The 27,699-nt window shown below is 46.0% G+C and overlaps 1 protein-coding gene across 1 annotated transcript in view; it reads left to right on the top strand.

Annotated features, from left to right (window-relative positions):
- Window positions 1-27,179, top strand: part of NUP42 (nucleoporin 42) — a 298,102-nt gene extending 270,923 nt beyond the window's left edge. The window contains exons 6-7 of the mRNA XM_086941764.1: window positions 12,345-12,429; window positions 26,363-27,179. Of these exons, the coding sequence (XP_086797890.1) occupies window positions 12,345-12,429; window positions 26,363-26,922 (645 nt within the window). The 3' untranslated portion in view covers window positions 26,923-27,179. The remainder of the gene's footprint in view (window positions 1-12,344; window positions 12,430-26,362) is intronic.
- The last annotated feature ends 520 nt before the right edge of the window (window positions 27,180-27,699 follow it).

The raw sequence follows: 27,699 nt of genomic DNA, 5'->3' as shown, positions 1-27,699 counted from the left end.
GGCAGGCAGCCCGGAAGCTCTGGTGCTGAATGCAGGCAGCCCGGAAGCTCTGGTGCTTAAGGCAGACAGGCTGCAGGCTTTGGCTCAGGAGGCCGGAAGGCTGCAGGCTTGGGCTTGGAAGGCAGCGGGCCGGTTGAGGACTCTGGCACTGAAAGCAGCGGGCCTGCTGAGGACTCTGGCTCTGAAGTCAGCGGGCCGGCTGAGGACTCGGGCACTGAAAGCAGCGGGCCGGCTGAGGACTCGGGCACTGAAAGCAGCGGGCCAGCTGAGGACTCTGGCTCTGAAGGCAGCGGGCCTGCTGAGGACTCGTGCTCTGAAGGCAGCGAGCCGGCTGAGGACTCTGGCTCTGAAGGCAGCGGGCCGGCTGAGGACTTGGGCTCTGAAGGCAGCGGGCTGGCTGAGGACCCTCCGGCTGTAGACTCTGCAAGAAGACCAGCTGAAGGTAGAGTGACACATGGTTCATAGACTTTAAGCTCTGGGAATGGTAGTAGCTTGTGAACAGTAGATTTGCTGTTGTCAGTACATCTTCACAGGTCCTTATCCGATTAAAACACACAGGAGTACTTTCTTCCAGATGGCTCAGCTGGGAATGGTAGTAGCGTGTGAACAGTAGATTTGCTGTTGTCAGTAGTGACCTCTTCACAGGTCCTTATCTGATTAAAATACACAGGAGTACTCTCTTCCAGATGGCTCAGAATACTGCTTATCTTAAAGTTCATGATGCTCAGGCTTCTTTCAGAATTTGGTAGTTCACACCTCACAGTCAGAGGAAATAGGTCAAAGATTCCTTGGCCATGGGAGATCTTTTCATTTTCTTCTGCATTACAAGGTGGTACAGATGCAACAGAGCATAGCGTACTATAATTTCCTGACTTTTCAATATGTGGTGTGCTTGAAGGCAAAACAGCAAAGAAGGGGTCAGGATTTTGTTTCTTCTCAGCGAGGAGGTTGACTTCAGTTGCAGCAGTAAAAATCAAGAGCATGATCTGAGTCACAGGACATTGTCTCATCAGGGAATATGTGGTTCAGGTTATCATGTCAATGGCCAGTGTGTGTGACACCCCCGGGCTGGAACTGACCTCAATACCAGGAAAAGAAAGCAAAGAGATGTTTTGTGATTGCCGGGAATTTGGGGTTCTACAAAACTGGAGGGACACATCTCAGATCTAGCACCTAAATGTAATTTCGCACTAGAAGACAACAAATCCGAGGTAAAAATTGGAGAATTCAAACAAACACTTTCATTAACTTGACTATGAGACAAGGTACGATTTTTCTGAATGGAATGAGGAATCTGCCGCTGTATTGTTCACACAATCCCTAGACCAGCTCTGAGGGGGAACGCAAAAGAGAGCGCAAGGCTTCATTCTCAATTTCTAAGGAGGCTAACATAGTGGTGGAAACGTTGTTTTCTACAGTGGTGTTAAATTCCCACTTGAACAATTTTTTAACAGAGTCTGAAACATTTTATTCTCTCGTTGTTATTCAAGAATCTTAGAAGTACTTATATCCTGTGAAGACTGCAAATCTTTCTCTAAAAGGACAGTGGTAGACTTGGCAACTTCACAACAAGCAACAGAGCTATACCTTGGATTTTGTTCAAAGTGGTTATTAGCCACCTGTTTTCTAGTAGGTCTTTTCTCTCTTTTGTCAAACTGATTATTGTCTACTTTGAATATGGTGTCTAACAAGGTCCCTTTAGTATTCTGGGACTGTGATCTTTACTGGACTACAAGATGGGTAACATTATCTGAATGGAAAACAGAGGTTATGAAATGCATCTGCTCTTTCTTTAGTTGTGTGGTTGAACATTGTATTGTACAACCACTTACAGCAGACATGGGAGAATCAGAAGTCTTGTTCAGCAAACTTAGTAAGGTATTCTTTTCCTTTTGCAATGCTGACACAGACATTGAATCTAGATCAGAGCAGAAGACTAGATCAGGATCTGGCAAATATGGGTTTGAGAGCCAATGAGTAACATATTCAGAACGTAAATGTCCATTTCTCATAAGAGGATTCATAGTTTCAGGACTAGGGTTAACATCCTCAAATTGTAAAGTGGACACTAAATGCCTCTCGTTGTTAGGCACTGGTGAACTGCCCTGCACAAACATAAATGATGCACTGGTGTGTCTTTCTTAAACCTCTCATTATGACACACCTTTAATATTTGCACACACAAATGAAACCGAAAAAAAGGTAGCTAACTGAACGCAAATAAACCTCACAAGTGAACCTGGAAATGTGGGTTGGTCATTCTGTCAGGGACTGTCCGGTACTATGTCAGGAACAGTCAGGGACTTGGACAAGGACTGGGAACTGGATAGAAAAGGTACAGTGCACGGAAAGAATGGTACAGCGCTGTCCAGGATCACACCGGGAGCCAGAGGAGAAAAAGGAATCCAAAGGGGAAGCCTGTACAAGTGAACAAGATGGGTAAGACTCAGAAAGGAAGGGCACTCACAAGGCAATTTAGCATTCAGAATAACTACACCCAGGACAAATGTGCAAGACATATATGAAACAACATTAACAATAAAGGGGAGTGTGGGGTAAAGCACTCAGGAGCTCCTCACGGTAAGACTGACGCTCAGTAAGTTTTTCACCCACAATTGCGGTTACATATACGGACTGCAAATACCCACATATAGGATATGCATGCAAAGGCAGGGTCTGTGGAGCTCATACCAATAGTGATGTTATGAATTTAACTCCAAGACAATACTCACAGTGAACAAGAAACACCACCTAGGTAGTCCGCTGTGCCCACGGATTCTGGCGATCAAACAGGAACACGCAAGGCAGTAACAGCAAGGGGGTAGAACTAAACACAAGCAAAATAGACAAGGAGCTTGCAAGGAGGAGTGCTTAACAGGAAAGGAAGGAAATCACAGGGCACACTTGGTAGAAGCAGGTAACAAACATACAAGGCAATAGAAGCTAGACAGCAGGAATAAAAAGACAGCAAACTAGGAACTGGAACCAAGGAAATGGAAAGAAAGGCAGGGCCTGGAAAAGGATATACAGAAGGGGAGGCTACAAGGGTATACTAGAATAGTAAAGGTTCAGAAATCAAGAAAACAACATTTAGCAAAAGCGCAAAAGCCAAGATAGCACTGCAGGCAGTGCTAGTTCAGGAACAAGGGGACGAGCTGTAGCTCAGGAACAAGGAATGCTTAGGCTCAGGAGCAGGAACTAGAATTGAGATAAAGCTCAGAAGTCAAGGTAGCACTGTAGGCAGTGCTAATTCAGGAACAAAGGAAATTTGCTGCAGCTCAGGAAAAAGAAATGCTAAGACTCAGGAGCAGGAACTAGAATTGAGATAAAGCTCCAGAGTCAAGGTAGCACTGCAGGCAGTGCTATTTCAAGGACAAGGGAAACTGCTGCAGCACAGGAAACTCTGGAAACAAAGATAGCAAAAGCTCAAGGTGCAATAGAAACGAGGATCGGTCTCACCAGTAAACCGCTACAATGACCAACACCAGATTGAAGGGAGCTGGGATTTAAAAGAGCTGACAGTAATTACATGCATCAGGCTTGCAGCAGCCAGCCACATGTGAGCGGAATTCCTCCACCCATCCTTGGCCTGCAGGGGTGGAGACGAAGCAGTGAGCAGGGAATTCTGTGTAATAAAGTGTCAAACATGAGCAGGCTGGCTTCAAGCATGAGCAGGCTGGCTTTCACAAAACCTGGTATGGATTGGGAATGGATGTCAATTCCCCAATAGTATCCAAATGGCTCGAAGGTAGAATATGCATGAAGCGAAGGGTCCCGTAGCTTATGACGACACTGGAGAGTACCACTATTCAGCCCCCTGTTGGTGGACACTGGAACACAGGGAGCAAATTGTGACATTATCACTATTTTTAATATTGAACACTACATGGCCAGATAGTGTGCCCTTCAATGCGGATCCGGAGCTGTGAATTTTTTGTTTTCAAATGTTGTCCAACATTGTTTTTTAATGCGTTACGATTGTCATGCCCCAAGAAGTAAAGGTGTGATTGCTGCTGCTCCTGTCATGCACAGATGTCTATTTCAGGCCCTCAGAGTTCTCACGAGGTCTGCCTCTAGTATCTATACCTGAAGCTCAACTCTAACTTGAGTGACAAGTGCAAGCTAATGATGGGGCATTCGATGACCTTTCGACTTAGTGCCATTAGCGTTCTGGTTCAGAACCAAGGTCACATCCCTCCCCTTCATCAGAATCATAAAAGGAAAAGAAGAGGAAGCAGAAGAAGACACACAAAGGCGCTTCTCCTAAGTGGCACCCACTCAAGAGTTATGTCCCTTCAGCATTCTTTTCCTCCAGCTAACCCCTTCTGCCCCCCCACCCACCCACACCACTGGAATCATCCTTGAAGCCTGGGCTCCAGGCCACAAATCGAATTAAGAGACTCTGTCCCTAGCCCCAGATTCTGCTTCCCAGTTGCTGGTGCTGGACCCAGTGCCGTTCCTAGCACTGATGTTAGCAGGATTATTTTGTTCAGGCTGACCTGATCCAGATGCCTCGGATAATCTCTCATGACTATGACAATTCTTCCTTATACTGATTCAGGCACCACTTGCTATTGGGCATTTCAGCAGCTAAAAATCCTCAACTAGTGTGGGCATTGAGTCACCCTCAATGCCAGCCCCCCTGGTGGTTGCTTCCTTTTTTGCAGTCTTTAGGAAGGCAGCAGAAAGTACTAAAATAGCTACTTTTAGTGGTCACGGCCACTTCGAACAGTCAAGGCTGAATAGCCTTACTTAGATTCTCCAAACCGCTTCAGGGGCAACTGAACCAGTTCTTCTCTCTCTTACAGCTCATAAAAATAGCATGGGACAAACCTTCATTTTCCCTGGCAGTTAGCTGAATGATTGCAAGACGGTTGTACCTGCACCAGGTGATCCATACTGTCTCTCCACCCAACTTTCAGCAACTGGTCCTATACCTTGGGTTCTTAAACTTTAACCTTCATAAGGAAAAGTTTAAGGTCAGGGTCTTTTAGAGCAGGGAGCAGAAGGCTGGATGGTGTCCTTCAACTGGCAGGACACTTATTTTCTCATAATGATCCTGTAGTTGCACTGGGGTACTTGTGATTTGTTGTACGTTCCAACCACTACTAGTACAAAGTCCTCCTGTTTGTTATGACAAGAGAACCTCGGGTGATGGTAGTTGCGGCACATCTGTAGATGTCAGATCTCTGTGTTAGAGTACATCGAGGATTTTCTGCTCAAGGCAAGTTTGCCACCCTTAGTGTTGGACCCTCTGCAGGCAACAACATCCCTGCTGTTGGCCTTGGGCTTTTCCATCAACATGTCCAACTCTCACCTAGAGCTGTCTCTGCACCTCCTACCTATTATATTGTGTTATGTTCCCGGGTTAGGACCATGTAGTGCAGTGAACTTTTGCACATATTTGCATACACAAAAATGTTGGATTTGTTTCTCTGAAACTACTTTGTTTAGACATCTAGCTTCCTACAACATTATCACGAGGCTTCAAACATCATGTACAAGGCCTCTGTGCACTATTTACAAATGTAGTTCTTTCTTCATCCATGGGGCAACAGAGCTATCCATAACATCGCTAAACTACAACGTACATCGCAAGGCTGCTTTCTATTAAAAATAATGAGTATCCCGATAGATTAGCAGAGGAGGCACTTGAGCTGACACAGAGGGTCCCTGCACGCAGCGCTATCACTTTCATCTGCTATTGTCTATGTGTATGAGTACCATTGAGTTGGGTAACAATAAACATCTGTTATTGAGCGCCAAGATACCCCGGTTGGGGTGAATGTGCGCTTTACAAATACACATGTTATGTTATGTTACTGATATCACAGCACATGTATTCTTTAGTAGAATATAAAATTGGTTCAATAAATATATATTGAAAACATCCCACAGTGTATTCTGTATATTTCTCTGAGCAGAAGTAAGCACGAGTGACTAAGCTAAATGTTTGGATCTGTTTCCACGATTGATGAGGGGTCAGGGTTGTCATGTTCAGTGGTTGCCAGAAACCATTCGCTCCCTGGTAAGGTTAGGAGGGCTTATGGTGCCACTGTGAGCTAGCTGGTTTCTAGGCCAACATATCCTGTGGGGGTGCCCTGAATCAGTCTAGGCACCTCACCCAAAGTTTATGTTGTCCAAACAAAAGCCCACGTCCTACGGATCAGTATGAACTACACTACATATCGCCACCAAAGTTGGTTGGGCTCTTTTTATACACCACATCCTACTCTTAATGATTTTGATGCAGCAAAAATAACACTAAACAAAGATCTGGTAAAAATTTGCAGAAATCTCACCCAGTACATTATGCGAACACACAGCTAACTAACCCTCTGTGGACGGCTCAGGCTGCACAACCTCAATTGGCTGCTATGGGTGTCAGCCCTCAAATGCTGAATGCCATTATGGGAAATTCCCACCAGTCAGAAGCAAATGTCGTTCTTAGTAGCACGGAACACAAGCAAGCTTGAAGCGTTTTTCCCCCATACAGGACTGCAGCACAAACACAGAATATAAAAAATGTACTTGCCAATAGGGATGGCTCCGTCGGTGGAAGATTGTGCCACTTGGAGTACAGTCTTCACTGCAGGCTACTCCAGAATTCATGGTACCCCTTCATCAGTTTTACCGGATGTACTGAAACCAGTACAGAATGAGTACGGGGCAGAACCTGCCCTTTACTTGGGGACGAAACTGATGGGCAATTTTGCCTTGGTATCAACCTTTATGTTAAGTAACATAAAATTGGAAGCAGCATTGGCTATACACCACGCCTGAGAGAGTTCACTCCTGCACAGCAAGAGCAGGAATTACCTAGATTTATCAGGGAAACCTATGCTACACTAGGCAGAGATAATTTAGAGACTAGACCTTGAAAACAACAGCTTCAGAGTAATTCTCTAGGCAAGAACCCGTTTCTTCCTTTTGGCTGAAAAGGATTAGCCACCTGACTTCGTAATGGAATTCCCACTGGGAGAAACTGTAATTTTACCAGCTTTCTCTGACATCATTCCAGAATCAGTTAAACATTCAGACGTGCAGCAGTGGGCGTTAGCGCTAGCTCCAGCACTTTACTGCAATCATGTTAGGTGGGATGATAAGTCACCTCATCACGAAATCCCATTAAAATCAACTTCTCAACTTCTGAGACAGTACCCAATAAAACATGAAGCTAAAAATCAAGTTAGGGAAATCCTAGAACAACTGGAATACCAGGGTGTAATATAGAATTGCACCTCGTCCATGAATAATCTTGTTTCCCGTAATGAAACCGGACAGTTCATACCATCTAGTCTTAGACAACAGACATTTGAACACTTCCACACGCACATTTACAGTACTGCTCTAACATCCAGCTACTCTGAAAAGACAGCAATCCATTTTAGGATTTTAAAATTATGGCAGAACATACATTTTAGATTACACTGAACGAATGTAAACTCAACTAACTTAGTGGTTTGCCTAGTCGCTGGACCCACCAGGTGTCAGGAACCCTTCAGTCTTTGCAGAAGCAGAATAGACGCAGTTCCCTATGCCCGCCGAACCGGTACCGCCGCTCTACTGAATCAAGCAATGTCACCAATAGGGGGGAAAAGGGGAATGGGAGAGAAAGAAGAGACACTCCGTCAACAGCTATCACCCTCACTGTACTGCAGGATTCTTCTGTGTTATCGCTCCTGGTTGCGCAGTGGGTGCCTAATACACAGATGGGAAATACATAAACACAACAGCCTACTATGCAGTTAGAATACCTTTTGATTCTAAAATTAGTTTTCTTCCTACCATCAGTCATCGAAGTTTTAGCCTCTCTTCAATTGTGTGTGAATATGATGGTGTTGTGTTGGAGTAGATTTTCTATCTGCAAATGAAACAAGGTTAGAAGAAGATTTGAACTACTCTCTAATTAGTGTGCGACTGCCCTATGTGTACCTTCTTCTCCACAAATACGACGTTGAATCTAATCCTTCACTTCTCAAATATGAGTTCGTCTTTTCAACGATGAGTTAGTCTCTTGCCAGCTTTAAATCCTCTCACAGATGTGCGCAAAAAGGGACAGGGAAGGAGTATAAGGGAAAGAAAGGAACAGGTAAAGTGCTAAGAGGGAAATTGCAATTACAGAATTGCAACGCTTATACTGGCATGAAAGATGGTTGTCGTTTCTGGAAAAGTCTTACTTGGGTGTAGTCGCAGATTCCAAGTTCGTTGCCATGGTACTCCGGTCTTAAGAAAGTCTGCAGGCTAGCGCACCAAATCTGAGAATTCCCTCGAAGACGGCCCTTAGTCTGCTGAAGCTGTAAGCTGGCGCTAACCACTCTGAGGTATCACTCGATAAAAGCTTTTAGTTCGCTGAAGCTGTAATCGAGTGACAATGTGAGAATCCTCTCAAAACGATTCTCCTCGAAACCTCTCGAAACTCAGAATTTAGGTTTTTTAACCTATGAAGAGCGGCCAATAAACCCCTCCACTTCTGAAACGCTATGAGTGTAAACCGTTACTCCCGTTCTTCACTAAACACGGAGAAACAGTTTCTAGATGCTAACGGTGATAGAACTCAGTTGAAGTGCTCAGCTAGAATCGCGCGCACTTCCTTTGACAACTAGACTGTACGGGCATTTTCTAAGAGGCGAATAATTACTGCAAATGCAGCTGCCATTTTGTAATGGGTGGTTGTCTATAGAATGTCATACCAAAGATTCACTAAACTAGGTTTGATAATCACACGATTTCTTTTCTGAGAAGTGTGCAACTGTGGATGCAGGACTGAGGCAATCATGTGTTTCCTGACACCAGGTACACCTATATCACTTTCAATTAAGGTGATATAGTACCCATTACTTACAAATCACATTTATACACCAACGCTCCAATGAGTTTTGCACCTACTGAGAAAATTCACACTGCGATACAGACTGCTGTAGTGAGCGAGAGAGCACTGGCTCAGGGTAAGCCAATAATTGTTGTTACCCAATGCGGACCTTAGAAGCCATTACAAAAGCAAGCATTCCAAAGGTCAAAGCATTACATCCTTATTGGATTCAATTGGCTAACTCTCTCTCTGCAACAGATGTAGATTCTACACTAGAAACACAAGCATTCTTTCAGTATGAACAAGATGATCCTCTGCCGAACGAAATAATGCCTCTAGATCGATATGAATACATCATTTATACCAATAGATCTGCTCAGCCTGCGTTAGAGAGACAACACGAATATTCTGTGGCATGTTACAGAATCTTTCGTCCTGAAAAAACATATTTAGTCCTTAGGGGACTGTACAGCGCAGCTGGCAGTACTCAAAGCTTTAATTATGACACTGCAAAGTACGGATCCTGGATTCCCCACTTATAGTCTGAATCATATTACTGTGTCCAGTCCTATAATGAATATCTTCACTATTGGGGCCAAAATGGATTTTGAAATTCCAAGCGTTACACAATCAAGCACAAGCGGCTTTGGGAGCCAATGGCATAACTGAAAGAATAATATGTCATCAATGTGTTGACGTTCATGTTGAAGGGAATTTAATGGCCAATCAGGCCACTAAGGCAACAGTCCACACTGCTGCAGTTTCTGCAATCACTTGTTCAAGTATTAAAATAGACTGAGACATCGTGGTGGCTGTCAATGCTGCTTTCAACGCCACCCACCTGCCAAAAGGATTTCCACTCAAAGTACTCCTACAAGTTAGGTGCACAAAACATTCCATGTGCTCAGATTCCATAAGTAGGGGATAGAGTAATACCAAACACATATCGCAGATTGGGTTTCACACTGGCTGCACATGAGGGCCTGGGGTCAGCACTCACAGGGGTAATTGCTACTGTTTCATTAGAGAAGCATTGTTATTGGTGGCCTAATCTTGCAAACAAACCAAGGACTTTGGCCTCAAATGTGACACCTGGCAGCAGATGCGGGGTTCCACCATACCACGTCCTCTACAGACACCTCTATTGATTTCAGACAAACGTCTAGCGGTTGTTTATTTGGATCACTGCGGCCCTTTGTAAGCCCCATTAGAGTATAAGTACATCTTGGTGGCAGTGGATTCCTGGTCCAGATTCCTGTGGGTTTGGCCACAGCGCTTGGCTGACGCTCAAACTGTTATGAAGGATTTGCGAAACTTCATCGGGTCATACACAGTTGGCTCACTACATTCCAACTAGGGTCCGGCGTTTAGCTCTCGGACTTACAAAGAAGCCATGGGAAGTTTGGGTGTGGGCTTGCTGCACTCCTCCCCCCTACCATCCTGTGGGAAATTCAGTCGTTGGGAGGAAAAACAGTGACAATGTGGGCACCAGACCTCTATATTGTCAGCCCAGTGGCAGCAGAAACACCGTTTCGTTCCGTGGCTGTTTTACAGAAACTTAATTATTTCCGGGGTGCACAAAGCAACGTCCAAGTAAAACGCTCCGCCACAGCAGAAGTGAAGGTTGTACCGGAAAGACCAAGCTGGGTCCCGAAGATTGGGGACCTAGTCAGAGAGAAAATTGAGGGCCAGAAATTATTTGGGCCTGGTCCTGGGCCTGTCCTGGCTGTCGAAGGTACTAGAACTGTACTACTTCCGCCCCTTGCCAGTCACAGAGACAAAAGGGTTGTCTCCATTGATCTTATCAAACCGCACTTAACAGCAGGTGGCACTGTGACCTAGATGGTTCATAGGCCAACATATCCTGCAGGGGTGCCTGGAATCAGTCTAGGCATATCACCCACAGTTTATGTTGTCCAAACAAATGCGCAGGTCCTACAGATCAGTAGGAACGACACAATCATATTTGACACCACATCTCTGCCAAATTTCTCACCTCCCCAGATATGACCCATTGAGTAAATGATTCAGATGCTTCAGAACAGAACTTGTCTTCTAGTCCTGAAGGTTCTTTGCTTACTGGCTCTGCTAGGTCCCACCATTCTACTGCATGCTGATATCTTCCTCTGCAAGATCACTGACCTTAAAAAATGTGTTCTCCAATGGTAATATAGGGTGCTGGGTGTGGGAACCAACCAGCAATGCTGCCATCTCTCGCACAGACCAGAACACAACTCTGCTGCACTGTATTTATACCTAGTTCTGATCAGTTCTACAGGTCAGCCCAAGAGATGATCAGCATAAATCACCTTTCAGTTTACTTTGAAAAGTAACTTGTTTGTGAGAAATACAGCACCAATAACTAGCCTGAGGTTGTGTTGATTCTGAAAAGGAGGAAGTGTTATACACTATCAATCAGCATGTAGCAGAACGCCATGTCCAATTATATATAGAGGTCTCACCCCTGTGGAGCCGCTCTACCGATTCCTTGCTTGCGTTGCCTGTCAGTTTTCTACAGGTACGAGGTGTCCTTCTTTTTGGCATTGAATGAATGCAAGGAATTTTCATGGCTCCCAAAATAGTAGTCGGTCTACTGTAAGTTAGTGAATTACTCCAATCCAAGGTATTGCAAAGCATTTTCTGTTATGTTGGTTCCTGTTACAAGTATATTTAAAGGAGGTTTTTTTAGGGCATGATGATGCGTTTTAACGCATTTCCTTCCCTAATTTTTTGCCATACTCCATGCCCATTTGCTATGCATTTTAGTCCCGGATTATTTCATCCTCTGGCAAGTTGGATGATTTTCTTCTTAGATAAATTCTTGGCTGTGTTTGTTCTGTTTGGCTCTTCTCTTTACTGATGCCTTGCTATTTTCACCCGGACTGTCTTTATTTAAGATTTACTAAGATCACAGAAGGTGTTTTGTTTCTTCTTTGTGGGATTTTCCTCTGAGCTGTGACCTCTCAAGGAGACAGTGTTACTTCTTGATGATATTATTATGTGCAGGGTGTCACAATGACTTCTTGGAGAGTTGCCCTTTAGCTGGGCAATCTAGACCGGCTTGATCAACTTTCTTGGCGTCCTAATTGTGCACATACACTCAATAAAAGTTTTAAGTAAAAAGTAGTTTCCACTATATGAAATCATTTTTAATGTTGAACAAGAGAAGTCTATACACATTGTTAGGTTGCTTTTGCTCTGTCACAAGAAGATAGTTGGCTATTTTTTTCTGACCATTATAAAGCTGAGAAAGCAAAGATACTCCAAGGATCCAATATTAATTTAGGCAGACATAATGCATGACTGGAACTAACAATCTAGTAAAAGAAGTGAATGCCGAAAGCAACAAATGCTTAACAGTTTCATGTTCATTCTTGGATTTTATATTTATTAGGCAGGACATCATTTAAAGGTTTCTTCTAATTAATCACATTTCTTTAGTGCAAATGGTAGATCTCTGGATGTCAAGTAAAATCATTTGGTTACATTGAAATGACCTTGTATATTTCTTTCTTTAAATATTTCTTTTTAGATCTTAGAGTTAAATAAACCAGTTGCTGATTCAAAGGCCCCCTCTGGATTTGGTGGGCTACCAGCACCAAGCTTTGGATCAACAAGTAAGTTGACTGTATTGGGGCGAGTCTTGTTACCCTATTGTACACATAGTCATCTGTACAATCATGAATTTGATATACAAGGTGAAGATAGAGGGTTCTTTAGTTCTTTCACCATGAGGCTCAGAAATCCTGTTTAATTATGTGCACCTAATTGTCTAGATGCGGGCCCTGTTTTGTGGTTTGGCCTGGCAATTACTTGCTGCCCTCATCTAGCTATGGGCAAAATTCAAAAATGTGTATCAAATGAACAGATTTAGTCTCCTGTGTTGCTAAAATGGTTATGTGCTAATTGGAAGACTAAAAGTGGCACCTTACTGAAATTTCACATTCTTGGTTACCATTTGTCTCTTGGAACTTTGATCCAACCAACAGAAAAATATAAAACCTGATATCTGCTCCTAGTTCTTCGTCCCCTTGATCCATTTTGTTTTCTCAAGCTGTCTGGTTGGATACTTTTGCATACCGTTGAAGATTTTGTGTTTCATGGGTTCTCTGAAAGTATGTTTTCAAGTACTACTCTACTCAAGGATGGAATTTGATACATAACACTATTTAACTTGACCGTAGATGTACCATTGGAGGCACTAAGAAGGAACCCATCATTTGCTAGTACCTCCATTTTTACAAAATGAATGAGACTCCAATAATTACCTGATGCGGTACTGCTGATGGCCTCTGCGAGATGACTTTTCTTGTGAAATCCCTTACAATACCTCAATTTAGTTTGTTCTTTGACCATATAATTAAGTGGAAAACCTCCACTATTTACCTGCATCATCTTGCCTGTACAAACATGCCTATGAGAGTTACTTGGCTGCATGGGCAGAGGCTGTTAGGCTTAATGGAACATTAGAAGTTGAATCTAGATCCTTTGGAAATAGCAAGACCTAAACAAATGGTCTGCTTTTAAGTTGGGTCTTAGGTTTATTGTCTGATAAATAAATTAGTGCTGAAAGTCCTGTATATGCTGAGCAATCTGTGTGTAGAAATTCTAGAAAATGCATGTGCAAAGTTTGATCAATTCTGCACCAACTTTTTTGGGGTAAGATAATATGGCTGACATTTCACTGAAATGGTTGCAAAGAGATGCTTGGAAAGACGGCGTTGTTCTTTTTTGTCTTATGAGCTACTATGAGCCTCAGTCTTACGCAGACAAGCTATTATCTTCAGTTTTACAAATCCATAAATGGTAAATCCGCAAGCTTGGTAAAACTAGAATCTGCTAGTTAAATGCACCAAAATACAGGGATAATACTCAATTTAGACAGCATCAATGTTCTGAGAAATCCACCTATGACAAAGAACTAAAGTATTGTTGATGGAACACAAAGATCGGGACATGATGGTGTCTGTTTCTGTATTGTCTGTTTCTGTATTGAATTCAGTATGTGCTGTAACCACACAGGGAAAAGATGTGTGTGGTTGCCTCGGTTGAATATGATTGCCCTTAACACTGCCTTGATCTAATTTCACTTGATACCAGGTTTGTGTAGAGTGATGTCCAAGGGTGTCTGAAAGGTAGACGTGACCTCAAATTAATAGTTAGTCCCCCTAGTATGTCTTTATGAATTATTCAGTTGCTCTGCAATTGTATTAATTCATTAATTGAAATGAACTCCTGAGCTAAATAGATCTGCAAATAATGAATTAGAAATCTTCTGTAATTTTACCGTGCTGAACATCTGCACACATTGATTCATGATAAGAAGTGACTCGGAGGGATACCTCTAACCCCAGATTCCTCTCCTTGTAAATTTACACTGACCCCAAACTGGATACGGAAAGCTCAAAAGCAGTGTTCCTCCTCATCAGTAGGTGGCACTGCGCGACTCCACATTGACACCGTTCTGCTCGAAAAGGAGAACAGAGCCACCTATGTGTCACCTGGGCATGCTGACGTCGATTCCTTTCCAAAGTGCCTTCATGTGCAAATTCGGAGCTCCACTGCTTCCTTTCTTCACTGTGAAGAGATTTTCTTCCAAAACGTTTCCAGTGTGCAAGGGATGGCAACCTCGAAGACAACAGGGTTACAGCCTTGTAATAACTGTTGCACGCAGATTTCTATGACAGATCCCGATGTGGTGTGCCTCTGGTGATTGGGTTCATCACACGACTCATAGTCATGCAACAACTGCACCCTGATAAACCCTAAAACCATCCGTGAATGTGAGGTGAAGCTTTATGTGGTGGAACACCAGTAGATTCTGTGCTGGTCCAACTACAGTTCGAAGGCGAGGAGCCACTTCCAAAGACTTTCCCCGAGGCAGTTCTTCCTTGCAGGCAAAATCTTTGGATAAGTCGAAGGAGAAACATAAGAAGAACAAATGGGGATCTGCCCCCTTCCCACCACGCGACTTCTCCAGAGAATTCACTAGGTTGTCTCCGTGCCTCCAGGTCTCAATCCCATTACCCCAAGGAGTAGGATCCGGGTTCTGATGCACCCCAAGTTCCTCGGTCCATCAGCGACATCGCAGCAAGCCATGACTTTTCAAGAAGCATTGTTACACCTCTTTGGCACACTTTCCAGTTAGGTTACTGCCAGTGTGTTGGCCCTCTTTGCCATCTAGGCTGCTTCAAAACTGCTTTGGATTCCATACCGGCATAGGGACTAGCACTGAAATCTGTGCCAGTCCTGCCAGCGTTGGTGGAGGCACAGACACCGTCGCCGCCGGAGGAAGACCTGTAACCCATCATGGTGTTTGACTCCGAGCTGGTGTCGTCTCGACTTAGGCCAATTCAATATCTTGATGTGCTCAGCCGCTACTAAATCCATCTCACTCGTACACAATTTAACTGACGTGCAGCTGCACACATCTTTGCTCGGACTCTGACCAGAGCCAGCCTTTTTGAGACATCCGTGGTGGGAATGGGGAAGAGTCTGCCTAACTTTGATAATTGGTACATAGACCTTCAGAAAGCCAGTCGCATGGACATCTCACCCAATACCAGGTCGGCTTCCTAGTGGTCCTCCTGCCCCCATGCCTCCACATACCGACCCAAGCCCAGCAACAGAGGAAAGTACTTCTTTGGCTACAGTGACCAGGAGGACTGTTACGATCCTTAAACTCCATCTTACCATTAGCTGAAGACAAATATATTAACAGTGATCATAGCCGTGCCAGGCACCAACCAATCCTCTTATGCTCTTCAATTAAGCCCTCACTGATACACTGCTGGGTATTTAGGATAAACCATGTTCTGTAGTAGGGGATCTCTGTGTATAGTCCTAATCTAGTGAATAGTCCCGCCCATGTGCGTGGACCCCGGAGTAATCAAAAATAATCTCTTAAAGTGTTGAAAAATGCAGCACTGCACAGACACTTAAGAGAGAATTAAAGACGGATAATGCAGCCTATATAAACAGGCTACACAAACAGGCTACACTGTCCAGTACTTCAACTAGAAATTCCACCAAAAATCCACAAACAGCAAAGTCTGTCCAGATTTCCCTTGCTTCAGCAGCAAAAACCCTCTGGGATGATAGAGAGGAAGACATGGACAGACAAGCCCCATAGGCTGCCATTATGTGGCTCAAAACAGGATACTGTGCCTTTAAGAGAACTTTCCAGAATTTCACAGTATCCCAGAATGCACTGCAGTCCCTTTTACTTTCAGTTCTTTTTTCTGGCTCCAGGAAGCAGGACCCTGGAGCATTGAGCTCTCCCTTTTCAAGGGTTTATTGGTGATTTTTTCACTTTTGTTTCAAGTGAGTGCTTTCTAAAGTACTTTAGTGCTTTTCTTGGTTTTTGCACCCTTTTGATGTCAAATATGCCTGCATTATTTGACAAATGTCCGGAGTGCTCCAGGAAGAAGGCCAAATCAGATACCCATGAGGTGTGTATTCTCTGCCTTCCCTCTTCCCATGTCCCAGAGGAGTGTGTGATTTGTCAGGGCTTCTCTGGCAGGACCCTGAAGGACAGAAAGAAGATCAGGCTTCAGGGCCTTGAGGAAAGAAGGCTGAAGGCGCAAGGTGGGTCTGGAGGGGCTTCCTCTGCCCGTGCTGAGGCCTCTGGGGGGCTCCCCAGGGGCAGGAAGACCAGCAAGCGTCCCCATTCTCCGTCTGGGTCGATTGCACCGACTACGGCGTCGAGAGGGATGACTACAGTCTGTTCCCCGTCGTCTGGGGCGAAGTGACGTCGACGCTCTACGTCGAAGGAACTGAACATGCCGCCGTCAAAGTCTCCTGTGATGATTTCGTCATCGTCCTCGTCGAAGTAGTCATCGAGTGATCGACGTCGAAAGGCTCGTCGTCGTAGAGTGGATCGCCGTTGAGGCGCAGATCGCCGTTGAGGCGCAGATCGCCGTTGAGGCGCAGATCGCCGTTGCGGCGCAGATCGCCTTCGAGGCGCAGAAGGTCACCGTCGAGGCGCTGAAGGTCACCGTCCAGGCGCAAGAGGTCTTCGTCGAGGCGGACGTGGTCGTCGTCGAGGGAGAGACGGTCGACGCGAGGAAAAGACGCTCGACGTCGAGGGACCGACGCTTGCCGTCCGGTCGCCATTCTTCAATGCCGAAGAGGCGTGGAAGGAGGTCTGACGCCATGGGAGGTTCGCCAACGTCCCAGGCTGGAAAAGACGGCGGATCACCGGGCTCGTTGTACTCCGAGGTGTATACCTCGTCACAGAGGCCGGGTACACCCCCGCCTCCATTGCCGAGGAGTCTCCCTCCGAGGGCCCCTACTCCTCCTCCTTTACCGCCACTTCCGCAACCTGTACCTCAACCACAGTTGCCAGAAAAGCCACCTCCGGTCCCTTCGAGGTCGGTCTCACTGCCCAGACTTCCGACCCCTCCCAAGGGGACCCCTAAGCCGAAGGCCCCGGCCAAACCAAAGAACCAGCGGGTCGACCGAGGCCAAGGAAGTCGCGATCACGCTCCCGACGGAGAGGGAGATCGAGGAGTCTACGTAGATCCTCCACCAGGTCAAGACGTCGCCATAGGAGGCGGGGGATCTAGGTCCAGCACAGACTCCACCAGGACCTATTCACCGACCTTGTCGGAATCCCCAGGGACAAGGGTGTCTCCGGTGGACGACATCAGTACGTTCCAGGATGTTCTCCTGAGGGGGGCTGCAAAATTGGGAATCACAGTGACTGCTCCAACACCCACGACGTCCGTGATATTTGAAACGCTTCACAAGAAGCATTTGTCTCGCCCTCTACTGCCACTAGTGCCTCGTTTGATAGAGCCTGCTGAAGAGCTGTTCTCAAGCCAGCGGTGGTGAAGGCCGCTCCCTCACAACTTCTGAAGAAGTACAGGGCCCCGGATTCGGACCCGGCTTTTCTGCGGATAGATCCGGTGCCTGACTCTGTTATAGTGATGGCGTCCAGGAAGTTACATTTTATTTCCCCGTCCTCAACAGTGCCGCCTGACAAGGAGAGTCGATGGATCGACTCGGCTGGAAGGAAGGCTTGTGGGACTGCATCCACGGCCATGAAGACGTCCAGCGATGCGGCGTTGCTAGGGCGGTATGACCGTGCCCTGTGGGACTCCCTGCAACAGTTCACGGAACTTCTGCCACGAGACAAGAGGGAGGACTTCCAAGAGATCCTCACAGAGGGGATGCTGGTGTCAAACCAGGTCATCAGCGCGGCTGCGGATGTCTCTTTTGGCTGCCCATAGATACTGTCATGGGATCAACCAGAGGCGCCATGCTTGGCTCAGGCTCACATCACTCAAGCCGGAGGCCCAGCAGCGGGTGGCCAATCTGCCTTTTTCCGGGAAAACACTGTTCGGAAAGCATGCTGATGATGAGACGGCCTGCATGAAGGCGGAAGCAGAGACCCTGACTGCTGTGGGCTTGGAGAAGCCCAAAGAAAAGAAGGCCTACCGCCCGTTCCAGAGACGGTTTCGGTGCACAGGGAAGCGGACTAGGTCAGTCTTCGGGACAGCAGCAGCAACAACAGCAGCAGTTCCGGAGACCCTTCCAGAAGCGCCAGAAGGGTAGAGGGGGACAGCAGTCCTCTACAGCGAACAAGGGCCCGGCCGGGTCTCAACCCTGAGCGGTTACTTCCCCTACATCGGTTACCCGCTCCGGTGGGGGGGAAGGGTTCCATTTTTTTCTGGCAGAGTGGAGAAAAATTACTCAGGACAAGTGGGTGCTGAATATTGTTTGCAATGGATAGTCTTCGGTTCACCAGCCCGCCTCCATCAATTCCTCCGGTCAGCTCGCGGTTCCAACTGCTCGAGCTCCAGGGGAAGGCCGATATCCTGTTAAGGAAAAGGGGGATAGAAGACGTACCTCTGTCTCAAAGAGGAAGAGGTCTGTACTCCCGGTTCTTCCTGATTCGCAAGAAGAACAAGAACGAGTTCAGGCCCATTCTGGACTTGCGACAGGCAAACAAGTGGATTCGCAGAGAAAAGTTTTGCATGCTGTTGTTGCATCAGATTTATCCTCAGTTACAACAGGGAGACTGGCTATGTGCAATAGACCTACAGGATGCGTACTTCCATGTGCCCATTGCACACAAACACAGGAGGTTCCTGCAATTTCAAGTCGGCACCAATCATTATCAATACACATTACTGCCATTCAGGCTGAAGTCTGCGCCCAGAACATTCTCGAAGTGCATGGCAGTGGAAGCAGCACACCTAAGGAAGAACAAGGTGTTTGTCTACCAGTACCTGGAAGATTGGTTGATCAAGGCCTCCTCCTTCTCGAAAGCTCAGGCACACTTCCAGAAGATGTGCGTTCTTTTGAACAAGCTGGGGTTGCACTTCAACATGTCCAAGTCTGTCCCGACTCCGGTCCAGTGCATTCAGTACTTGAGAGCCACCATCAATACGCTGTCAGCAAGCGTGTCTCCTTCGGAGGAGCAACGGTTATCACTCCTTCAGAAGGCTCAGGCTCTTATGACCACTCCATCTACAACAGTGCACGGCTACACATGAGACCGTTGCAGGAGTGCTTGGAGGATCAGTGGGATCAGAAGAGAGGGTCTTGGGACGACAAGATACGACTGTCTCTGCATGCTCTTCAGTCTCTGTGGTGGTGTTCAGCGAGGAATCTCCTCAGAGGGGTCCCCTTCCACAAGGACATTCCACTCAGACTATTGTGATGGAGCTTCTCTCCACGGTTGAGGGGCGCACTCCGGAGACTTACAAATTCATGGAACGTGGTCCCCGATGGAGTCCACGTATCACATCAATTTCCTGGAACTCAGAGCTGTTCACTTGGCACTGAAGACCTTTCATCCGTCCTTTCAGACCAGCTCTCTGCTTGTACAGACGGACAATACGACCACAATGTATTACCTCAACAAGCAGGGGGGCTCGAGATCACGCACTCTGTCGCAGGAGGCGCAGGCGATCTGGCACTGGCTTCTGGCCAGAGGACTGACAACGGCTACCCATCTGCCAGGTGTGCAGAATGTTCAGGCGGACGCACTGAGCAGACTAATTCAGGAAAACCACGAATGGGTCATAAACGACGAAGTACTAGGAGAAGTCTTCGCAAGGTGGGGGACTCCAGACATAGATCTGTTCGCCACCGCCGAAAATAGCAAATGCCGAGACTTCGCCTCCAGGTACTACCAGCAAGGGACGCTGGGGGATGCGCTATGGATCAACTGGTCGAACAGCTTTCTGTACGCTTTTCCACCCATTCCCCTGATTCCAGCGGTGCTCATCAAGCTGTCCCGGTCCTGGGCGCAGATGTTACTGATCGCCCCGGAATGGCCCAGACAGTGGTGGTTCACGGACCTGCTTCACCAGTCTCTCCTTCCTCACATACGGCTGCCGTGCAGGCCGGACCTTCTCACGAAGTTCGGGGGGGGGGCAGATGTTGCACCCCAACCTCTCGTCTTTGAGTTTGGCGGCATGGCTCCTGAGATAGTGCAATATGGCCATTTGAATCTTCCCGGAGATGGCATGGACACACTGAAGGAGGCTAAGCGACCTTCCACTCGGACTTCCCATGCTTACAAGTGGAAGAGGTTTTGTATCTGGTGCAAGTCCAAGAACTATGACCCTACGATGTGCAAGGAGGACGTCATCCTTCCTTACCTTCTACATTTGGCGCGGTCTGGCCTTAATGTTTATTCCATTAAGGTTCATCTTGCTGCATTGACTGCCTACAGGAAATGCTCTTCACAGACTTCATTCTTCCAGATCCCTGTGAGCAAAGATTTTTTGGAAGGCTTGAAGAATCCTTCATCTCCAGCGGAAAGGTCTTTACATTCCCTGGATGTTAGGTGGGTGTTGAAATTGTATCTGGATAAAACCAAAGATATTCGTAGGTCAGACCAATTGTTCATCAATTATGGATCAGTCAGGACGAGTCTTGCTACCTCTAAGCAGTCCATTTCTAGGTGGATTGTGTCCTGCATACAACTGTGTTACCAAAAGGCTAATTAGACCTTAGGGGGTAAACCTAAGGCTCATTCCACCAGGGGCAAAGCTGCCACGACGGCTTTGCTCCGTAATGTTCCAATTGCAGAAATCTGCAAGGCCGCCACTTGGAAGTCGGTCCATACCTTTGCCAAGCATTACTGCCTGGACACTGATGCCAGGGCAGACGCTCAGGTTGGGCAGGCTTCGCTGCGAAATCTGTTCGCACAATAGTGGTGTTATTTCTCGTTTCTCCACCGCCACTTTGGTGTGGGGATGGGCTTGCCATTCTAGTCACTAGATTATGACTATACACAGAGATCCCCTACTACAGAAGGAGTAGTTTCTGTCCTGTAACTCCAGTTATGGAATTAGGGGTATCTGTTATAGTCTTAAGCGCCCGCCCTCCTCCCCGGTGGAGAGAGATATTCATGTAAGGAATGCTACAGGTCTGGCGTGTTACGCCTTCAGAAAGAACTGAAAGTAAAAGGGACCTGCAGTGCATTCTGGGATACTGTGAAGTTCTGGAAAGTTCTCTTAAAGGCGCAGTATCCTGTTTTGAGCCACATAATAGCAGCCTACGGGGCTTGTCTGTCCATGTCTTCCTCTCTCTCATTCCAGAGGGTTTTTGCTGCTGAAGCAAGGGAAATCTGGACAGACTTTGCTGTTTGTGGATTTTTGGTGGAATTTCAAGTTGAAGTACTGGACAGTGTAGCCTGTTTATATAGGCTGCATTATCTGTCTTTAATTCTCTCTTAAGTGTCTGCAGTGCTGCATTTTTCGACACCTTAAGAGATTATTTTTGATTGCTCCGGGGTCCACGCACATGGACGGGACTATTCACTAGATTATGACTATAACAGAGATACCCCTACTACAGAACTGGAGTTACAGGACAGAAACTACTCCTTCTGGTGCACCCAGTCAACTGACAGGTCACCCAATGCCATAGACCTGATTCCAGAGCCCCAGACTTCTTAGAACAGCATCCAACCCCTGAAAATCTGGTGGTACAGGCATTCACTAGAAGAGTGAACATTAACTCCTTCCCAACCACTCCTTCTGACAGGGAGTCGAAACAGGTGGAAACAATTGACAAACGTATGTTCTCTTCAGCCAGTCTTGCCTTCAGGTAGGTTAACGCAAGCTGTTTACTAGATCGCTATAAATAGACCTTAATTGCGGTCTCGGAAGACATATGGGCTTCCTTATTCCAAACCATTCAGCGTGGTCAGGTTGTGACCAAATTTGTCATCTACTCGGGTTTGGACATCACAGATTATCTGAGTGGAGTCTATGGGAACCTGCATTGTGCTTGGACACCACTCCTGGATGAGGCCCCCTGTCTTCTCCAGAGACTTTAAGGCATCCTTGAAGACTGACCTACATTTTGTCGGTCCCCTTGTGTTTGGCGAGAAGATAGGGTTGGCTCTAGGACGTTTAAAGACATGCCACAATGCTCTCTTTACCCTTTCAGCGCCAGTCAGGCAATTCAACAATTTTGCCCTTTTTGGGGGAATGCAAGGGGCTTGGTGTACTAATGACGTCAGGCTCCACTACCCACACAGAAACCCTCCTAGCTTTTTAAGGTCGGGCCATGAGCCCAACAGACAATTTCCTGGCCTACAGGGGCAGTGCTCATCTCAAACTTCACCACTCCGACCATAACATCCAAGTCCTTTAATGCTCCTTTAGTGGCACACAGCCAACCTGTAGGAGGCCGAATCAACCACTTCCTGCAGTGGTGACAACACAATACAGCCAACAAATGGGCCCTGCAGATTTTTCAAATGGGTTACACCCTGCAATTCCTTTTCGACCCACCACATCTGCCACCTACATCAGACCACTTCTCAGAGACCTAAGGAGCCATAGAGAAGGGTACTGGACTATGAAGTAGGCACTGGATGCTTTTCTCACTAGTTCCTTGTTCCGCAGAAGGCCTCAATCCTATCCTAGTTCTTAGCCCTCTCCACACCGTCCTACACAATACAAGCTCGAAATGCTCACCCCAGTTTGGGTTCTCACTGCCATGGATCCTGGAGACTGGATTGTGGTGTTGGACCTGCAGGATGCCTCCCAATTGATTGTTCTGTAGCCAAGTTCCTAGGATGGATGTTGGCTATAAGTCAGGGAATGAACACGAAGCGCACTTTACAAAATCATATTAGCACGTAAACATTTTTTGGCCATGTTGTATTGGACTTATTTTATTTCATGTGCATTAACGTATAAAGTCTTTGGCTTTTAAATTTCGTCCAGATGAACCTGCTGTGTCTATTATTAAATGTCATAGAGAGTTAAGTCGCCCACATATTTTTTTTTTACAATTGAAGTTTTTCGTACGTTCCATACTGCTTTCCAATTTTATTGGATTTTATTCTACTCTTTTTATATGCTGTGTTATGAATGCTTTTATGACCTTCTTGTCTGGAAATAAAGCTAATTAATTGATTGGCTTATATTGACATTGCATCTTGCTGGCCCACAGATGCTACCGGCGGCTCAAGTTGAGCCACGACGGCTTTAAGTTTGTCTTGCTCCCTTTCTGCCTCACCAGTGCCCCCTCAGGTGTTCACAAAGCTGATGGCTGTGGTCACTGCACATCTTCAGAGGTTGGGGGTACCAGTTTTCCCCTTACCTACACGACTGGCTGCTGAAGGTGGTTCACCTCCTGACAACGTCGAAACTCTTGCCACCATTGGGGTTTTCAAACAACCTGCCGAATTCACACCTGACTCCTTCACATAGGCTCTCCTTCATTGGAGCTATCCTGGATACAGTGCACATCCGACCCTTTCCCCCTGACTACTGAGTTCAGGACATTTGTTCTGGGATCCTGAATTTTCAGCCTCTGTCCTGAGTCTCAGCGAGGATGGCTCTGAGGCTTCGTGGACTACTTACCTCCTGCATCCTATTACATTTCATCCATGTGTCTGAGGAGACTGCGAAGGACTTGCAGTGGTGGCTGCTCGACTGCAGTTGCAGCAGCAACGGACTCCTCTGCATGTCCCAACCAGAGTCGACAGTGGTGACTGATGCATCTCTACTTGGTTGGGGAGGTCATCTGAGATGTAGCAATCAGAGGACTCTGGTCTCTGGAGTAGATCAGCCTCCACATCAGCTTAATGGAGCTGCGGGTCATTTGCTTGGCAGTTTCTCGGCGACTACACCATCATGTGGTGCTGGATCAAAAAGGAAGGGGTGGGGTCTTGTGCCTAGAGTCTCTGCACCCATGGAGCTGTCTGAATTATCTGTGGATTTACCTGGTGATAACGGCCAGCGGCGCTTAGCAGAACATGAATACCAGTTACACAAACCGAAAGTGGCACAAGGCATCTTCCAATAATGAAGAGAACCCTGGCTTAATTTCTTCGCCATCATCAAGAACGAGCAATATTTGTAGTTTATCGCACTGGAGTTCCGAAGAAGGCTCTTGGAGACCCATTCCATCTAGTGTGAAGCATAGGACTTCTGTCCGACCGCTACCTCTCCTGCCCCAAAAAGTAATGAAGATCAGGACCAAGGCATTCTAGTTCCTTGCCGAACTTCTTCGCTCCGCCTCATCCCTCGAAAAAGAAAGACTACATCGGTTGGACCCCAAGAGAGAATTTGATATTTACATTAATCGTAGAGACGGTCAACGATCATCTATTCATGGGGCTCTCTGGGGCAAAGAAACGCACTGTAGTGTAGAAATGGATCATTCCTTGATAGGTAGTCCTCTTTATTAAGGTCTGCTATGCATTAGCTAGGACGCAGCCTCCAGAAGGCCTAGGAACACCGGGGCCAAGGCTGCTACTGCTGCGTGTTATGCGGAGTTCCTGTCCTCAATATCTGGCAGGCAGTTATGTGGGAATTAAACCACACAGTGGTGGAAGAGCGTCGCCCCATTTGCTTTTAAGCAGTGGCAATTAGAAACATAAAATGATAATAACTTAGTTATCATTTTATGCTGCTTCCTACTGCTTTGCTGGTGGGCAGGGCTGCTCTGCTCACGGAGCAGAAACAGGTAGGAGTGGTTTGCCGACTTCTAAGTACGCTGTGACTGTTTGATCAGCCCTATCGGGCAGCCCAAACCAGTCATGCGCATTTTCTCTGTTCTCCATGCATGCTGCATTACAGCCTGCATGTAGAACATGGCCATCCCCTGGCTGAGCGCAGTGTCCGTGCCCCTAAGCCATCAGCGTTGTGATTGGCTTAGGGGAGGGAGCCTGGCTGCCTGCTTCCTGTTCCTGTAGTCTGAGACAGGAGAGCATGAGCAGAGACTCAGGACCTCCTCCACCCCCACCCCCGAATCACCCATGCACCCACACACCCCCTGAAGCCTCACCCGTCCCCCTCCGCCCGCGTAGCCATGCCAGCCGCCCCCGACCACACGCGCCCAAAGCACTACTTTCTTAAGTCCATTAAGATGAGCATTTTGCCTGCTTGTTTCTGCAGGACTTTTTCCCCCAGACCCACAACCTACGGAGGAACTTCATTGGCATCTATTCACAAGGTGAGTAATCTGTGGTTCTAAGAATCCATCAGAAGAACGCTTGTGGATACTCTATGTAACCACAGATTACTCACCCCTTCCCACCTCCCCGTTCTGTGATATGGTCTCTTGCATCTAAAAAGATCCCAATCAAGGAATCTGAAATCTGTTGTTTTTGTTCATTTCGCCAATAGGCTTTGCTTCGGAGGGTGCGGGAGAGTTTATGAAAGAAACTGAAGTCAGCGTTTATAGGTGCTGCTTATATGCGACTCCATTTGCCACTTCTGGAGCCGAATGATGTTGACGCAGAGCCAAAAAGCACTACCTACTTGCACGCAGGAGCACTGCTTTTGATTTTTATGCAACCAGTCTATAGATAGAGTATCCACCAGAAAGAGGATTGGCACTTGTTATTTAATTGCCAAATTCTCTGCCTCTTGCTGATATCGTTCTTTTTTTGCTTCATTTGATATAGTCCATCAAAGAGGATGTCATTTAATACTCTCTTGTAGGTGTGTGTGATATGGATCGTGTTCTTTGATGTATTGGCCAGTGTATGGTCCTAAAGTTCTCCTCCATTGCTAGAGAGAATGACTTTATGGGATAGACACCCACATTTTCAGCTTGTAGGCGCAAGTTACTTTTTAAACCCATGTAGAATGTAGTTGGTTGTTGAAGCTTTGGGTTTTGTGATAGGTAAAAAGCTGTCATGGAAGCTGATACAGCATTCAGTCGTGTTTCAAAGGAATATCTTATCATGTGTACTGCCACAAGATAATTCTGTTCTTTCTTCCTTTATTACACAATTAGACTTATTTTGGTTTCTAAAAGCCTGAAAAATTAGTGAAACCAGTGTAAATTAATTTAAATATAAGTTAATTTCCCTTGAGTGGGTAGGTGAGGGTTTCTGTGTGGACTCTGGCTCAACTTTTGTTACTTGCATGACCTAATATCCCTCTATCGTTTTATTTGTGTCTTTTTTTTCATTTGGTGATTATGAATAAGCCTGTTGGTAAAGTCGGCGAAGTAATGTGGATGAATTTTGCAGTCAATTTGTAACACACTTGATTCTTCCTTGAATTGTTGATGGCCTTGTTCATTTGAATTCTTTGTGTTCTATCAATCCCGTAGGTTTTCCCACAGATAATGCCACTAGTTCCACTAATTTCAGCTTCAAGCCTCAGTCAGACTTTGCCAGTCCAGCTGATGGAAGCATCTCTACGTTTGGAAATGCCGCCACCGTTCAGGGTCATCTGGCGTTTCCTTCTGCACCGAGTGCTCCTGTCTCTGGTTTTGGGAGCCTATTAACTTCATCAACATCAGTGCCCTTTGGATTTGGAAATGCTGCCCCTTTGGGCTTTGGAGCCCCTGCTAATTCAGGGTTTGGGGAGCGTTCAACTACTATACCAGCGTCAGGCTTTGGCACTGTTAGTCCAGCATCTTCCGCCTTTGGGACCTCTGGATCAACTGGTATCACATCTGGGTCTTCTTTATTCGGGCGGCAAGAAGGACAACCTCCCAGCAGTGCTGGAAGTAACACTCAAGTATCAACATCAAGCAGCCTGGTAAGCAGGCTCCTCACTCCCCTGAATGAACTCTCTGCTGACGAGCTGAAGCAGTTTCAAGCAAAGAGGTTTACCCTTGGAATGATTCCACTAAATCCACCTCCAGCAGAACTTTTAGTTATCTGAAGAATTATATAGGCTTTCTTTTACCGGTTTGCATTTGTTGCGTTCAGACACAAATCAGCTAAAGAAAAAAGATTTACAACTGTGAAATAAATTGTCAGATTTTAGATTTTTTTAATCTAGATATTGTTGTAACCCTGATTGACTCTTACCCAATTTTTCCAGGATCGCGTTAACTTATATCACATAGGTCATAGACTTGTTATAATAACATATCTGCAGCCACGTTTACAAAATTAAAGTATGATTTATATATTCTGTGCATCAAGTATTGTATAAGTCATGAACGCTTTAGCACAGTGGTCCAGCTACGTTAAACATGCAAGCAAGCCCTCAACAATTAATGGATATGTTTGCTGTAAGTTTCTCAAGCTTTGAAATTGTGGAGAAAGACTATGTAGTTTTATTTTCTTTAAACTTGCTTTTTTTTTTAGGTAAAAGGAAGTATGTATGGTAGAGGGTAATACCCAGCAGAATGTTACCCATTTTTCTAGTTTAAAGCAGCCTACCAAAATGCATAGAAGCTTTACACAGTTCTGATACAAAAAAAAACATGATGCTGGCAAACGAACAATTAAAATCATTTAGGTTATTTAACTTGGTGTTCACAATATACATCATACTACCCAAAAGCGAGCAATGCGACCTAATATGGTTAAAAAGGGTTTTGGTCCAAACCAGGTTACTGTCAAACTTATCGAAGAGGTGATAGCAATTAATTAAGTAAATTCACTAGAGGCAAGAGGCCCCCTAGAGATCCATGGGACTGGATTTGACATG

The sequence above is a fragment of the Lissotriton vulgaris genome, chromosome 10, assembly GCF_964263255.1.
Source record: "Lissotriton vulgaris chromosome 10, aLisVul1.2, whole genome shotgun sequence".
NCBI lineage: Eukaryota > Metazoa > Chordata > Amphibia > Caudata > Salamandridae > Lissotriton > Lissotriton vulgaris.
This window is presented reverse-complemented; position numbering and strand designations above follow the sequence as displayed.